Source organism: Ochotona princeps, chromosome 10, assembly GCF_030435755.1.
Source record: "Ochotona princeps isolate mOchPri1 chromosome 10, mOchPri1.hap1, whole genome shotgun sequence".
Lineage (NCBI taxonomy): Eukaryota > Metazoa > Chordata > Mammalia > Lagomorpha > Ochotonidae > Ochotona > Ochotona princeps.
In genome coordinates, this window is record NC_080841.1 from 68,385,971 (window position 1) to 68,402,347 (window position 16,377).

Below are 16,377 nucleotides of genomic sequence, written 5' to 3' on the forward strand. Positions count from 1 at the left end.
TTCGCAATGGTAATTACTTCCTGATGGATCAGTCCCTCCACCAATATATAATGTCCTTCCCTGTCCTTTTTGATGTGTGTCAGATTGAAGTCCACATCATCTGAAATTAAGACAGCTACCCCAGCCTTTTTTTCTCGTCCATTGGCATGAAATATCTGTTTCCAACCTTTCACTTTCAGTTTCTTAGAATCTCTTCTGGTTAGATGTGTCTCTTGTAGGCAACAGATAGTTGGGTGCTGTTTGATAATCCATTCTGTTCATCTATGCCTTTTGATTGGTGAGTTCAGGCCATTTGTGTTAAGAGTTAAAATTGAGAGGTTGTGATTTTGCCCTGCCATACTTGTTTTTGTGGGTGTTGATATCTGTGTAATTGCCCTTCCTTGTGTGGACTTTAGTGGGGAGACCTTCCTGTTTGCCATCTTTGCTTATGATTCCTCTCCTTTTTTTCTGGATTTAGTGCATTTCTAAGGAGATTTTGTAGAGCTGGTTTTGTGCTGGCATATTCTTCTAATTTCTCTTTGCTATGAAAGTATCTGATTTTGTTCTCAAATACAAATGAGATCTTTGCTGGGTACAATATTCTTGGTTGACAGTTGTTCTGATTCAGGATTTGGAAGATCTTTGTCCATTCTCTTCTTGCTTGTAAGGTCTCTTCAGAGAAGTCAGCAGTGATCCTGATTGGTTTTCCCCAGTATGTGATCTTTTCTCTGCTTCGTACTTGTCTCAGGATTCTTTCTTTGTCTTCATTGGAGTGGAACTTGAGCACCATATGTCTGGGTGAAGATCGCTTTGGGTCATATCTGCTGGGAGTCCTTTGACCGTCCTGGATTTGGGCTGGGTTCATGTTCCAAGTGTTTTGGAAGTTTTCCTGTGTAATTTCGTCGAGCACCATTTGCATTCCTGACTCTTTTTCCGCTCCTTCAGGAAGGCCAATAATCCTAATATTCGATTTTCTGAGGTTGTCTTTCATTTCTTGTATGGTCTTATTGGCTTTGTTCAGACTTGTCTCCAGCTGTTTAATGAACTGGGTATGTTCGTTTTGTGTGTCTTCCGTTTCAGAGATCCTCTCTTCTGCTGTATTTGTTCTGTTGGTTAGGCTCTCAATTTTGTGCTCTAAGTCAAGGATTTTACTCTTCATTTGTTGTATTTCTGTGACTATGTGGTTCTTGAATTCCTTGAAGTCCTTCCAGTTCTTCTCATTGTCTCTGACATATTTTTAACATTATTTTTTTGAATTCCTTGTCTGGTAGATCTTCTATGTCTTCATCTCGCATCTCCAAAATAGACATTGGCTTTTGATCCTTTATTGGTGGGGTGTTGGCTCTCTCATCTGGATCATTACCTTTTCTGGTATTTCTTCCCATTGTGTTAGTGTTTCTTTTTTGAGAGACCTAGGCACCAGTGTGCTGAGGGGTCTCCAAGCACTATCCCGTAGAGAACAGAGTCTGCAGGCGTGGAGTAGCAGGGTGTGGGAATTTTTAAGGCACTTTTGGTGCGTCTCCAGAACACTGGACCTCAGGGCGCCACTTCCAGGGCCCAGCGGATTCAAAGCGCACTCTCAGCTTGTCCCCTACAGGTATGCTACCACAGGGCATGGGGGAGTGAAGGCACTCTCTGTGCGCGCCCCCTGTGCACGGGATCACAGGGCTCGGAGGATTCTAGGTGCTTTCTTGGTGTGTCCCCAGTGCCAAGGACTGCAGGGCGTGGAGGTTCCAGGTGCTCTCTGGGAATGCCTGCACGCGGGTCCGCAGTGCCCTCCTGGTGCGTCTCCCAAGCACAGGACTATAGGGCGTGGGGTGTTCCAGATGCTCTCTGGAAGTGCCTCCTGCGCAGGCCCGCCCACCCCAGCGCTTGCAGGGGACTGACCGCCCCAGCGCTAGCACGGGACTGCCCAGACCAGAGGCGTGCTCGGGTTCCTGTGGGATAGCACCGCCCAGCTGAGTGCCAGACCGCAAAGGCACGGGGGAGTATTCAGTGTGCCTTTTGCCTTTCTCCTCAGCGCACAGGATCACTGTGCGTCACCTCCCAGACACAGTTTTGGCAGTTTCAAGGCACTCGCCCTGTGTCCCTAGACGCTGGAGTCTCGGGGGGGGGAGGGGCGGGGAGATGAGCACCAAGGGTGTTCAGGCTCTGTGCATGCCCCTGGGGGGCCAACTCCCGGAGCCTCCGACCCACCACTGTCCCCACCCAACTCACTCAAACCTCAGGTTCTTGCAGTCTGCCTCTTCCTCTGGTGGGAACCCTCGCCGCGGGTGCGTCTCCTGGCAACTGCATCTGGTGCAGGTCCTGGCGGGTCCCGATGGAACCTGGAGACTGCGGCGGGTGCAGGTCCTGGAGGGGCTTGGTGACTAGGGTGGGCGGATGCCAGCGGGTCCTGATGACTTCAGGTCCTGATGTCTGCAGCGGGTGCAGGTCCTGGTGGGTCCTGGCGACCAGGGTGGGCAGGTGCCAGCGGGTCCTGATCACTGCTGGTCCTCACGGCCACAGCGTCTGTGGGTCCTGAGGTCTGCGGGTCGACTGCAGCTCTCGGCGTCTGCACTCAAAGGTGACTCAGCAGGTCAGGAGCGGAAAGCCGTCTTCCCTGCCCTTTGTTTTGTTTTTGCCGGTTGCTCTTCCGAGTTGTGTGGATTTTTTTGGCTCCACACTGTCCAGGGAACTTCACGTTCTTCTCCCTGTAGCTCTATGCTGCTCCACTTATGCTTTTGTCGCGTTCTAGCCCTCTCTGTCTGTGAGCTCCCTCAGTCTTCCTCCTATGTCGGCCATCTTGCGAGTCTTCCAAAATATCCTTGTTTATAAATTACAAAGAATATGTAAGATGTAAATAAAAGCATCTTATGAAAATAGATTAGTCAATAGTCAAGTCAAAGTTAAGATGGTATGGATCTAATTTTTTTCATATGTTTGAAGTGAGTGCACTTAGAACCAGCTCAGTATAGGTAAGCTTCTAACTTATTGAGGAAGCAAAATTAATGTATCAAAATTAGACCAACTGTAAAACACGTATGCTACTTTAAAATCATATGCCTTGTTTCTACAATGAGGGAAGTCCTAGCATAGGATAGAGATTGCTTAATTGAAATTAATCTTATGATATCCATACAGTGTTGACTTTCTTTTTTTGAATCTACATGGAGTCTATAAGAAATCTCATAAAATGTACATTTCACTCATGGGTGTTATCCTAGTTTGACAAATTGAAATTGCACTAGAAAGATGCATTGTTACTCCTAGTACTGTATGCAAAGGTACTTATTGTTCAGACTGTCTTAGAACAAGCAATGGTGAGTGACCTCTGAATATGTTCTTTGTTTTGCACTCATCAACCTCCTGAGGAGCAAGAATTTTCTAACAATAGTTATAGAGTGGAACAGGTGAGCCCATTAAACGAAAATTATTCCTCTCGCCATGTTATTATGTAGTTGATTTCTGCTTCCCAGTTAGGCACCAAATATTCCCATTATAATTACCAAGTTTTCCACCTACTAGCAATCCATGTAAACAGGAAGCTAGGATACTTGTAGCAGTCTTCTGTAGCCTTGATGAGTCAATAAAGATATCCTTTCCTACCCCATCGTTGGAAATATTTTGTAGTTTCCTCCTTTGACATCTAGAGATTTTTACCCTCCAAGACAAAACCCTGTATTAACATAATAGATAGAGAAATCTATATGTTTTTCTTTTAAGAAATAAGAACAATACTTTGAAAAAATAAAGAAAAGAGAGAAGCTTTAGGCCATTAAGAAAGAACATACATGGAAAATGCAAAACTTGGAGTTGATTTTCTTGAAACTGATACAATCAATTCACCTCTCACAAAGTCTCCACTTACCCCGGAACCAGTCACTGCTGGCATGACCTGTGTCATGTGTGTGTATGTATGATTGCTTGTAGAGCAGGTATGTGTGCATGTATGACTGCATGTACAGCAGATGCTAAATTACTGATAACAAGAGGTATCTGAAAGAAAGGAGAGAAAAAAAGTAGGGATCATTGTAACTGCCAGGTCATTGATTCTCAGGTTTCAAACAGCCACCCCTCTGAGGAGTTGAGTTACTACTACCACACATGAGACTTAGCAAAATATTTTTAATAACCGTTGAACAAATAGTACATCCCCATGTTAGCTTAGCATTATTCAGTCCACTGGAAGGTAAGGTTCCAAAATCTAGTGCTGGCCACTCAGTCTGGTCTCTAAAGAAGTGACCCCTAAAGGAGGCGCTTGGAAGCACCCTGCACCACTGCAGTCACTCCCAGCCTGGAACTGGTGCAGCACAGCGATCAACCTGGGAACTGGAACTGCCATCTCAGAGGGAAGCTCTGAGCACTGGAATCTTTGTAACTCAAGAAGAATGACCTCACCCTTAATCCTGTGGCTACATATTTATTGAGGCAGAAATACAGAAATAATTATTGTTTGTGCATGAAAACTAGAGGAAATAAGAAGCAGTTTTAATGGCTTGATACCTGTCACTCTTATTAGAAACATTTATGCCTGGAGATAATTACTAAAGCTGTTACCTAAGGAATCACGCAACTGGACTGAGTATGAGAATGCTTTATTTGATGATGATGATTCAGACTTTAAGGTTTAAATAATTATTGTGGTCCTTACTAAAGTTTTTATTTTTCCTTATTTTATTATTGAGAAGCAAAGAATTCAGTCAAATGTGTTAACTTTCTCTGCGTTACTAAGAGAATGAAGTAAAAGTATGGCTTGTGAAAGCTTAAAGGAGATTTGATGAGGATGTCATGCATTTTAATAAATTAAAAATTTACAAGGCAAAATAACTTTTTAAAAAACCAAAACAAAATGAGTAGAATTCATTTACTTTTCAGTATGTTCTACAAATTGAAGAGCAATCATGTGTTCTGTCAAAATGGTTTCTTATTTTGAAAAGTTTTGTTGCAACTTGGCAATGAAATTGTTTTATATAAGGTGTTCATTTCTTTCAGTAAAAGATGATGAATGTGACTCAGATGCAGAAAATGAACAAAACCACGATCCTAATGTTGAAGAGTTCCTGCAACAACAAGATACAGCCGTCATTTACCCTGAGGCGCCTGAAGAAGACCAGAGGCAGGGAACGCCAGAAGCCAGTGGTCAAGATGAAAATGGTAAACGGGCTTAGCAGTTGTTCCTCTTTGGGAGATTATTATGTCTATTACTGTACTACGAGGAACACTCTGGAGAACTGTAGCTGTTCACAGGTGGCTGTAGAGGACAATCCATCCCATCCATGGGTGATTGTCCCTGATAACAATACGATCTTAATGCTTCAGCTGCTCATGTATGTAGTGGCAGTGCCACCACGTGTTAAACTCTGAGAACAGTGTCTATAACTTGCATGCATCAGGCAACGGAGGTGAGAGTGAGGACGACCCTTACTGCCTTACTTGCTAACAAGCAAAGCATAGTGTCTCGTTCGAAACGCACTAATCTGCAGACACTGATATTTTTATGTTTGCTCTAGTCTGCTCTCATATGATGGAAGTGTCAGTAGGTAGTGACTGGAGGAAGTACAAAGCAAAAACCAAACAAATGTGCTCAGGCAGGCTTGAAAAGAAATAGGTTGTCACTCTGCCCTTTCAAGCACTAACAACAAATGTTCCTGTAAGCAACTATATTTTAGATCTGTCCCATGGCCATGAAGTCTCTTGAAATGTCTTAAGGACTCTTGAAGCATTAAGGTCCTACCTTGGCTTTGATTTTCCAGGGTTCTGGGCAGAGTAGGTAGACTGAGCTCTGAAGTTCAGGCGGGTGCTAGGAGTCATCTCTCTAGAATCATGAAGCAGCTGCCAAAGAAAGCAGGGATGACAGAGATTTTCTGTAACTAAATCAGCGACAAAGGGCATTTGAGCAGAAAGGTTACTCTAGGACTGTTCCCCCACATGGTCAAGGAACAGATTCTAGAGATTAGCTTGTAGCCCCTGGGGACACTGCATTTTGGCAGAATCGCCAGTGACTGTTGATGTATTTGAACATTTTGAGGTGTCATAGTTACTGGCCTGTAATGATGTAAAGCCCTGCCATATCAACTTTAATTTACTTTTTTTAAAGATTTTTTTTTTATTATTTTTGAAAAGCAGACCATCAGAGGCAGAAGGAGAAAGAGACAGAGACAGAGACAGACATTGATTTTCTATGTGCTGGTTCACTCCCAAAAGGGCCACAATGTGGCTGGGCCAAACAGAAGGCATGAAGCTAGAGCTTCTCCCACATGGTTATAGGGGCCTGAGCACTTGAGCTGTCTTCCACTGCTTTCCCAGGCACATTGGTAGGAAGCTGTATCAAAAGTGAAGCAACCGAGACTAGAACTGGTACCCAAAAGGGGTGCCAGCTTTGCAAGTGGAAGCATATCGTGCTACATCACAATGCTGGCCCTTCTTTCAGTTTCTCAAGTTTTTTCTTCTGAAGAAAATGTGTATACCATATTACCTAAAGGAGCAATAGATTATAATATAAATGAATGGGAGGCAGAGAATTAAAAAATATTGCATATATAATTTTTTTTGCAACAAAAATCAGAAAGCCTGAAAAAGACCAGAAAAATGGCCCCATTGCGTGGATCTAACAAGGTTAAATCTTACCAAGTCGATCATAATCAACAGTAAAATTTCATACTATGTGGGGAGCTAATTCTTCTGAATTCATCTGAATTATAGACTATTCAGCTATTCATTACATAAATATCTTGTCATTTAAATAAATGCTAATAAAGTTTCCAGAGTAGATATTGCATCATACCAGCAACATCTGTGAACATAGAAAAAGTGGTTCTCTTCGGGAGCCCTCAAGTGTTTGAATTTCTAGTAGATTAAACATGCCCTCTCACACTCTTTCCTCCTGAGCTGTGAATTAACAAACTTGACTTCAGCAGAGCGCAGAACTACAAATACAAGTGTTGTTTTTTTCCCTGCCTGACAAACTTTCAGTTCAAAAAGAAAAAAATCCAATTTTATGAAATAGAAAGGAAACCTCAAATGTTTTAAACCTGTTCATTCTGTGCTTATTATGCCAAATATTTGGGTTTATTTTTTATTGTTTCATATTAGTGGCCCAAAACAATGACTTCATTTCTCATATGTCGGAGAAAGGACAATAAATATTAATTTATGAAAATAGCTTTCTGTTAAAACATCATGAGCAACCTATCATTTTATAAAATTATTAATATCTATTAATGCCAAGGAATAATCATGATAGTAACAAATAAATAGAGCATCATGAGAGTAGACAGCTCTGTGACCCTGTAGAGTAGGAGCAATTGATGAGGAAAAACTGCCTGGACATCATGGGGCCAGTAACAAAATGTCCACAGAGCAGACTTTGACTCCGCCATAAACACCTAAAGTCAATATGATGAATCAGGCATTGTGGCAAGAAAAAGTCCCACATGTTGATTTCCCACTAGCCTGAATGAAAAGAAAATGCCTACTAGACAAACTGTAAACTTGATTTCCACCCCCAAAAAAGGATCTTGTTAGAGTCCTCTTCAACAGAAAACCCTCTGGCTTACTGGTAGTAAAAGATGACATCATAAATTTTGGAGCTTCAGTTGATTGATCTTTTATTCCTATTTGGTACATATTTCCTTTTCAAAAATTGTTTGTTTGTTTGTTTATTAGAATTACACAGAGACAGAGAGAGATCTTCCATCCACTGATTCACTCCCTGGATGGCCAGTGCTAGACCAGGCTGAAGCCAGGAACCAGGAGCCTTTCCAGGACTTGCACATGGATGGCAAAGACTTAAACACATGGGCATCTTCTGCTACTTTTCCTAGGCCACTAGCGGGTTGTAGGATCTGAAGTGGAGCAGTAGGACACCCATATGTGATGTTCACATTGTATGTAGCAGCTTCATCTGTTAACACCACAGTTCCAACCCCCTGATACACAATCTATTTCATTAACTCTTTAGATTTCAGGTACACAGTCCATTATCGGTAGGCAGGCTAATCCTTGAGCCCAATACTTAATTTAAAGAGATTGAGCTTCTGTAAAGTACATGTAATTTGGTTCTGAGAAATTGTGTTATGAAGAAATTTCTTTGTTTTTTCCCATTTTTGTGTATTTTCAAATAAAGTAAAGGTGATGTTAACAGTATCACTTTGGAACTCTGGAGAAATAAGTCAAATATGGTAAACTATATTCCTAGCTACAATGTAAAGTTTAGTAAATCTAATATAGTATAATGAGTTGGAAAATGTTACATTTTATTGTTATCTGCTTACATTATAAAAATAAGATTCATTTGATAAACTCTGATCTACCCACAGTTAATTCAGTTTTTGGAAAGTTATTTGTAAGTGTATTTTTGAAAAATTGTCAGTATGTTTCAATAAAGGAAGCCTATACATGGAAGGTCTTTAAGGCCAAGGCGAGATGTGACCCAGTCACTCGTCCTCCTTCCCTGCCTGGTACACATCCTTTTTGGCCTGAGTTAGTAATATAGTTACAGCCAAGTGCAAGTGAGTTTTGGAAACAGTCTAACTGTACTCCTTACTCTGTTTTTAACAGTAACTCTATATAATGCCTATTTCAACTTCAAAAGAATGAGCATTATATACATCATGATGCAACCATTAGCTATAGATTCTTCTGTAGAACTCATTTCCGCTTTAATATGTATATAGTCATATATGTTCTTTGCATTGTCATTTTTATTTTCTTTGTCTTGTTAACCCTACCACAGAAGGGAAGAAATTACAGGTTAAAGAAAAAGACAGTAGACTTAAAATGTGTACAGACTATGTCTGAATCTTGACTTCATCAGTTACTGGCTGTATGACTTTCAGGTTGTTTAACCTTTCTGAGACTCAGGCCATTGTCATCTTTTGACAATCAAATATATTATATGGCAAAATAGCTGGCATACAGCATAGAGATTCCATGGTAACTTCAGCAATATTGACATTAAATAATCTTTGTCTTATAGGAACACCGGATGCATTCTCCCAGTTGCTCACCTGCCCATATTGTGATAGAGGCTACAAACGCTTTACCTCTCTGAAAGAACACATCAAGTATCGCCATGAAAAGAACGAAGACAACTTCAGTTGCTCCCTGTGCAGTTACACCTTCGCCTACAGAACCCAGCTTGAACGTCACATGACGTCACACAAATCGGGGCGGGATCAGGTAAGTGCCTTGGCTGTTCACTCGGTTGTCCTTGAGAACTCAGCTCTTGAGCCGTCCAGGAAGGCAGGGGTTTTAAAAGACAAGGGATGTACTGCACACTGCTTTTCATGTACCATTATGAAATGGAAGTAGTTATTTGAATTACAAGGGCGTCTCTGAGTTTAAGGGCATATGTGAACACCATTAGTTTAGACGTATCGTAAGATTTTTTTCCCTTTTTCAGACAAAATCCTTTCATCCTGAATTAGTTGTTTTGCTTATACCACAATGAATATTTTTCTCCAAGATTTCAGATTGCATCCTGCTAAAATATAAACCATTGGAAAAATAAATAGCAATTACTAGACACCACATGACTTACTATAAGCAACCAAACTGAAGAAAGTCATATAAAGAATTTTAATTTTATTTGAACCAGTGACTAATTCATCTAGGAAATCGCTGCTATGATGTTTTCCCCTTTACTAAGGAATGTTGGATGCTGTAATAATTTAGAATTTTGACTTTTTTTCTGTGAACTCAATTTTCATATAATTTTTTGAGTGTATGTTTGGATGAAAAAGGACTTGACCCTCCATAACTACTCTTCCATTCTTTCCTGTACAGAAGACAGATGAAGGCAACCAGAGCTAGGGTGAGCCCGAAGCAGACAGTCCTGGAGTGAAGCCTTTGAATAAGGGGGTGAATCCTCACAATAGGAGGAAAGGAAAGATACAGCCAAGTGCAAGGCAAAAGGCTGGGCTGGCAGGGACTTGCATGGGAAACCCCTTGGGTGTACATCTAACAGCTGGAAAAAACTGGGGGATATGCAGAAGCTATGATTCTGGGGTCCACAGACTTGAATCTTCAGTCAGAAATGAGTAAGGAGCCTTTAGAGATTTTTAGAGGAAATGGATACAAGTCTAAGGGAACTACACAAAGGACCGTAAGAGAATGAAACTGAGAGGTGAAAATTAGAGCATTAACTTCTCGATTTAGGCTCTGTCAAGTTCAAGGTACTTCTCTAAGGTATTTGATACAACCATGTGGTTCATTCTAAACTAAGTGTCCTTGAATTTGGCTATGTCAACACTGTCCTTTTTCGGGGATGTCCTTTCAACTGAAGAAAAATGAGTACCTTCTACAGATATTTTTAAGATTGAGGAACACAAAGAAATCAGGAAGAGCCAAACACTGATTGTGAAGTGGGTACCTAACAATTTCCCAGAAAGACTCTTGCAGAGTTATCTGTGTTTCATGAGCGGAGTGAGTGGGAGCATTGCCGTAGGGCAACAGCAGTGCCAAACAGCAAGGCTCTGGGGCAGCTTTGGTGGTACAATTTTGACTCACTTTCTCAAGACACCCTTCTAATGAGTTAGTGTTCTCTGGTCCCTCAGAAAGCCAACAGGCAGAATGGCTCAAGCATCCCCAAAATCATGACCATGACCTTTGCCATGACTGGCCCTTTTTTGCTTTGGACTGTTTTCTCTTCTTAGTAACCATTTATTTGCTTGTGCTTTATCTTCAGAATATCAGTAAATCCATGTCTTGTCTGTTGTTGCAATTCTTAGAAGATAGGCCTTAGGATCCTGATCCCACAGTTTAAAATTCTCGTGGGAAGCTCTGTCTAAATCTGCAGTCTTGGTACTCCCCAGGCAGAAAGTGGGTCCCCTTTAATTCTTCAGTCACAGTTGTGTGGGCTGAACCAATGAACACGTCTACAGTGTTGGCTATTATTTCTCCTCATAATCATCAGTCTTCCTCAGGGCATGAGCAAAATTAATCTTCTCCTCACAAATCAACATACATGGTCTGCAGCTGCAAGCTAATCTTAAGATTTGTCCTAGCCCTTCTCAAAACAAGCCATGGGTTTGCACATCGCCGATGTCTTTAAGTCCCTACAAACTTTCCAAGAGACCTCGGTGATTTCACCATTCTTTTGTCCTGATTTCACCAGAGATTTGTGTGTGTTCTTGCTTCAATTTTAGTAAAACTCATATTGTTCTAATAGAAGACCTTTTCAAATTGATGTCTTTTCCTTCTTAGTGCTTCAAACTAGATCCTGTTTGGGCAGGTCATATCAACTTAGTATCATTTTGGTGAACTCCCACCCCACAAAATCTTTCAATCCACACACAGTTTTTGCACATTACTTATTTTCTTTAATGTTGTAAGAACTCTTTGTGTATTTTGAGCCATTCATAAGTATGCACAATATATTTGAAATGTATAAGAATGTGAGTTTAGTGGGCCAGAAATATGAATCATTTTAATATTCTTATTTGACAGAAAAGATGGAAACATGTTTTTTGAATCATTACATTACACTACATGTTAGAAATGTCAAACATAAAAGAAATAATTATAATATGGAAAGAGACTGGCCTTCTAGTAATAACATTGTTGTAGGGGGATTTGTTTTGTTTTTGAGTAACTGTTCTTTAAACATGAATACATATTCTTAGATTCAGTTTCTCTATCCATAAATTAAAATGCAAACAAAAATAATCTTAAGTCCCTATAAAGCACATTTTTTGTTAAGTACTATATAAGAAATCTTCAAAAAGTTTGTTAAAATGTATGTTTTAGAAAATGCACAAATTTTAATTTTTGTATCTTTCTATTACATTTTCTATTTTTGAAGCAAATTATGAAATTTCTCCATTTCACATTTTAATTTAATCATAACATTATTTTTGAAAGACGGTGAAAAAGAGAGTTTTCAACCATTGATTCACTGTTCAAATGGACATAACATCCCAATATTTGGTAGGTCAGGGTAAGGCCATGAGTGTGGAACTCAATCCAGGTGCCCCACATGAGGGAGAGAAACCCAGTTACTTAAGCCATCACCAGTGCCTCCCAAAGTCTGCATTAGAGGAAGCGGAAACACTGAACCCGCACCATCAGTTGGGAGGCGTGGGAAACGCCCACTTCCTCCGTGTCAGAATTACCATGGATTTTTGTGACTGCTGTCTGAAGCCTTGAAGAAGCAACACTCTCATCATACTCATCCAAAACATGACTTTGAGCAGACTGGATGTTCTTTATATCTGAAGTTCTCTTAATTCAAAAATAAAATACCGATTCTTTCTTACAGAGACACGTGACACAGTCTGGGGGTAATCGTAAATTCAAGTGTACTGAATGTGGAAAAGCTTTCAAATACAAGCACCACCTAAAAGAGCACTTAAGAATTCACAGCGGTAAATATCTTATCTTTCTATGGCCTGAGCATCCTAGCATATGTGGTAATAAATAATAAGGTGATCTCTATGTATGATCAAAAATTTCTTGCTTTTATTTTAGGATAAAGTCTAATATACAGAAACTTTCTTTTCATACATGATGTTTTATTAAACTCCTTTTCTTTGGCCAAAATATATCAGATTAACATGATATGGCATAATGCAGATTTCCTAATCAGGAGATAATACAGTCTAACAAATGCACCCTAAGAACAAGTTAGCTTCCTGGTGGATATTCATTTTATATTGCACCTTTCGCACAACTAATGAGGAAATGTAAGAGTATAGAGATGCGTTTTGCAACAAGGAGTTACAGGATGGCAGAAATATCCTTTATGTGAGAAGAACTGGAAATGGAACTCAAAACATGGAGGGAGGTAATGTGAAGAGAGTGTAAAGAGCTGCCAAGTGACTGAGGACTTAAAGGAAAATGTGTTGGTAGCCTTACCTTTCCATTCCTTAATCATCACTTACAAAATAGGCATTATTTGATGAAAGTATTGTCTGTCTTACAAGAATGGGAAACAAAGAAACTACTCATATATTTGCATTTCTTTAGTCTACATGAACAAAAGCTCATTAAAAAAAACTAGGTTGTAGCATCTCACGTTACACCGTGAAATGTGTTCATGTCCTGATTAATTTTGATGTTATTTTAGATTTAAATAATTATCTTGAAAGTAAACTATTAGCCAACGAATGGGAAGCTATGAGTATTTGCACATTGGTTATTTTGTGAAAATTACTGCATTGACATTTACATTTCATAAACATCTTCCTGCAAAAATTGTGGAGTTAGGTGGCTTTGCAAGGAGTGGTTGATGATTTCTGTGTTGCATTTTGGAACTGCACACTGACGTAAACCCAAAGACAAATATGCTAATGTTTCCACTTGAATATGTTTAAGATTCGAAGACTTCACATATTGTTTCTGAACAGTAGCAGATATCTTTTAAACCATACTGCAGCATCCTGCTTCTTAGCTCCTGTGCTGGTAAATAATTTGTACCAGTAACAATGTATTTTTAATAAGCTGCCTTCTACTAGGAACAATTTGAGCTCTTGATAGAGACACAGGTAATTCAAAGAATGTTTTTAAAAATGCTGAAGTTAGGGTAGACAAAGGAAAACAAGCCTAGGAATAAGATTCATATTACAAAGTGATGTCGTATGCATCTTGCTGTGTTACGGTCGTTTGAAGAGGATACATTAGGTGATACCAAGAAATAAAGAACATGCCAGATGAAAATACTGGTCTAGAAACAAGCAGAAATGCATTGGTGAAGTCTTACATTGAAATTCATGACTAGTCTAAGTCAAGTAGGAAATGTGGTACTTCCTGTGACTGACTGGGCACTGCTGCTGCTTAGAAAGCTAGTGTACATCTGGGCGTTGTCCCAAGACCTGCCTGTGTTTCTGGACACGGAAGGCCCTGTCCCCAGACCTGCCACTCAACTGTACATTGAGAGGGTCATCTTTTTCAGGGTGTTAAAGTACAAGGCTTGCGTACTTTGAACACCACTTGCTAACTTAAAATTACGTTGAAACACTGAGAAAGTAGGGCTGACATTAAGTAAATGTGGAGAAAAAAGAATGTCATGAAATCCCACACGTATGCTGCAAGTGGATCACAAATTAGACTTTGAGCTTAGGAAATAACCAAACTACCGTCAATAACCAAGACCCAAACTGTCTAGAAGCACAAAGAATCAGCTGCCAGAAAAAGGACTGCTTGCTGGAACTACTAAGTGTAGAAAGAGCATTCCTGAGAGTAGCATGGAGAGAAATACCCTTAAACTAAGGCAGCAAAGAATCGGAGAAGGCATTCATTTTTAAGACAGTTTCTTCCACAGAGGCCGGTAATATTTCTGCACAACTTAGAAAAAGCATCTTTGTCAGGTGGCCACTTGCATGCAGCCCACGGATGCAGCTCTCTGACACTCCTGTTTATTCCACTAGAGAATTTTTAAGCAGGGCTAATGAAAACGTCAACTCTGGGCAGGAATCAGTCTTCAAACCATTGGTTGCTGCTTCTTTTTTTGTTGTTTTTTCATCCACTTTAGTTGGCACTGTGTCTCCCTCCCCCCACCCTTTTCTGAGATTTATTTATTTTTATTGGAAAGCAAGATATACAGAGATGAGAGACAGATCTTTCATCCACTGGTTCACTCCCCATGTGGCAACAGTTGTGAAGCTGAGCTGATCCAAAGCGGGGAGCCAGGAGCTCCTCCTGGGTTTCCCACGCGGGTGCAGGGTTCCAAGGCTTTGGGTAATCCTCACCTGCTTTTCCAGGCCACAAGCAGGGAGCTGGATGGGAAGTAGAACAGCCAGAACATGAACCAGTACCCCTATGGGATCTCAGTGGCTGCAAGGCAAGGATTTAGCCACTAGGCTATTGCACTGGGCATGACTGCTGCTTCTTAAAACAATAATACATAAATTGAGGTAACAATACTTAGAAATAATCACACCAACACATTGTTATGCCATCTTCATTACATTTTACAAATACTGATCAATGGTAGATTGGAAATTTTTTAGTGATTCATTTTTATTTCAAAAGGCAGAGTTGTAAAGAAAAGACAAGACAGAGAGAGGTCTTCTGTCCACTATTTTACTTCCTTAATGGCCTCAGTGGCCAGAGCTGAGCTTATTTGAAGCCAGGAGCTTTTTCTGGATTTCCCATGTGGGTGCAGGTCTCAAGGTTATGGGACATCCTTTACTGCTTCCCCAGACCACAAGCAGAGAGCTAGTTCGCAAATGAAACAGCTGAGACATGAACTGGTGCCTGTATGGGATGCCAGTGCCACAGGTGGTGGATTAACTTGCTATGCCGCCACACTGGCCCTCAGTGGATTAAACATTTAAAATAAGAAACAAAACTACAAAGCAGTGTAGACTGACCAGCACTGTTTAGACTACTGAAGAATAGGAAAGTTCTGTGACTTTTATTCCTCAAAAAGATTTTCAAAGACATTGAGGATCAAGATCCAGAATTAGACTTCCTAGGATGACATGGACTGTGTCTGTCCTGATGCTCATTTTTTAATGAGTCCTGGGCAGAACTACATGTCAGCAGTCACTTGAATTCTGCATGTAGGAGTCAAGTATTAAGGAGATCACTGTGCCCCACACTCAGGTGAACTTATAGCCCACGGACTATGGACTATGGCATGAAGCTCATCACATTGTCTTAGCAAGTTAAGTGTGGAAAAGTTTTACATCAAATGCAACCAAACATCCACCTCAGCCATTAAAAAAAAAAAAAAAAAACAAGACTTAGTATTCAGAGTTAATGTAACTTTGAGTAGTAAAAATTGCTAATACAACCTCCAAGCTAAATTAGTTGTTAATCCTAATCTGGTAAATAAATTTGATGATATACTGAAGAGATTGCCCATAAAGCTGTGATGTTAGAAGTAGGAATTTTCTAATACAATGACTCTGGATTTAGAACAACTGTTCTATAGACTTTCTTTCTGGCAACAATAATATGTCAAGGCCAATTATCTGTAATAACACTTAGTATAATTAATGTTCTGATGTTTAATCTGAGAGGTAGAGAGACTGGCTCATGCCCAGGTATGTGCCATTGCCTGGGCTGGGCTCACAACAGCGACCAGGAGGTGGAAATTCAAGTTAGGTCTCTCACATGCATGGCAGGAACCCAACTGTTTGGGCTTTCATGGTGGTCCAGAGGAGACCAAACCAAGGCACATTGTCATGGGACAGTGTGTTAACCACTAGGCCAGACTCCTATCCCTTAGCATTTATGGGATAGCGCACCATGTACAGCCATGTGCTCATTCCTGCTTTGCATTAATTTACATTGCTCTCAGAATGACCCTACGCAGTAAACCCTATTGTACTTTCCTTTTTATAATGAAAAAATAAAGTCTCAAGGAGTCTGGCTGGTGTATGGCAAAGCTGGATCTCTGATGTGGGCACTGTGACTACAAAACTAGTGTGTTAAATCACTGTTGTATTTGTAAAGATAAAACAGTCTGAA

The 16,377-nt window shown here is 40.3% G+C and overlaps 1 protein-coding gene across 4 annotated transcripts in view; it reads left to right on the top strand.

The window, feature by feature from the left end:
• Nucleotides 1-16,377, top strand: part of ZEB1 (zinc finger E-box binding homeobox 1) — a 175,598-nt gene that overhangs the window by 147,880 nt on the left and 11,341 nt on the right. For all 4 annotated transcript variants that reach the window (XM_058669568.1, XM_058669566.1, XM_058669567.1 and 1 more), the window contains 3 exons: nt 4,954-5,115; nt 8,939-9,141; nt 12,221-12,326. In XM_058669568.1, coding sequence (XP_058525551.1) covers nt 4,954-5,115; nt 8,939-9,141; nt 12,221-12,326 — 471 coding nt within the window. The remainder of the gene's footprint in view (nt 1-4,953; nt 5,116-8,938; nt 9,142-12,220; nt 12,327-16,377) is intronic.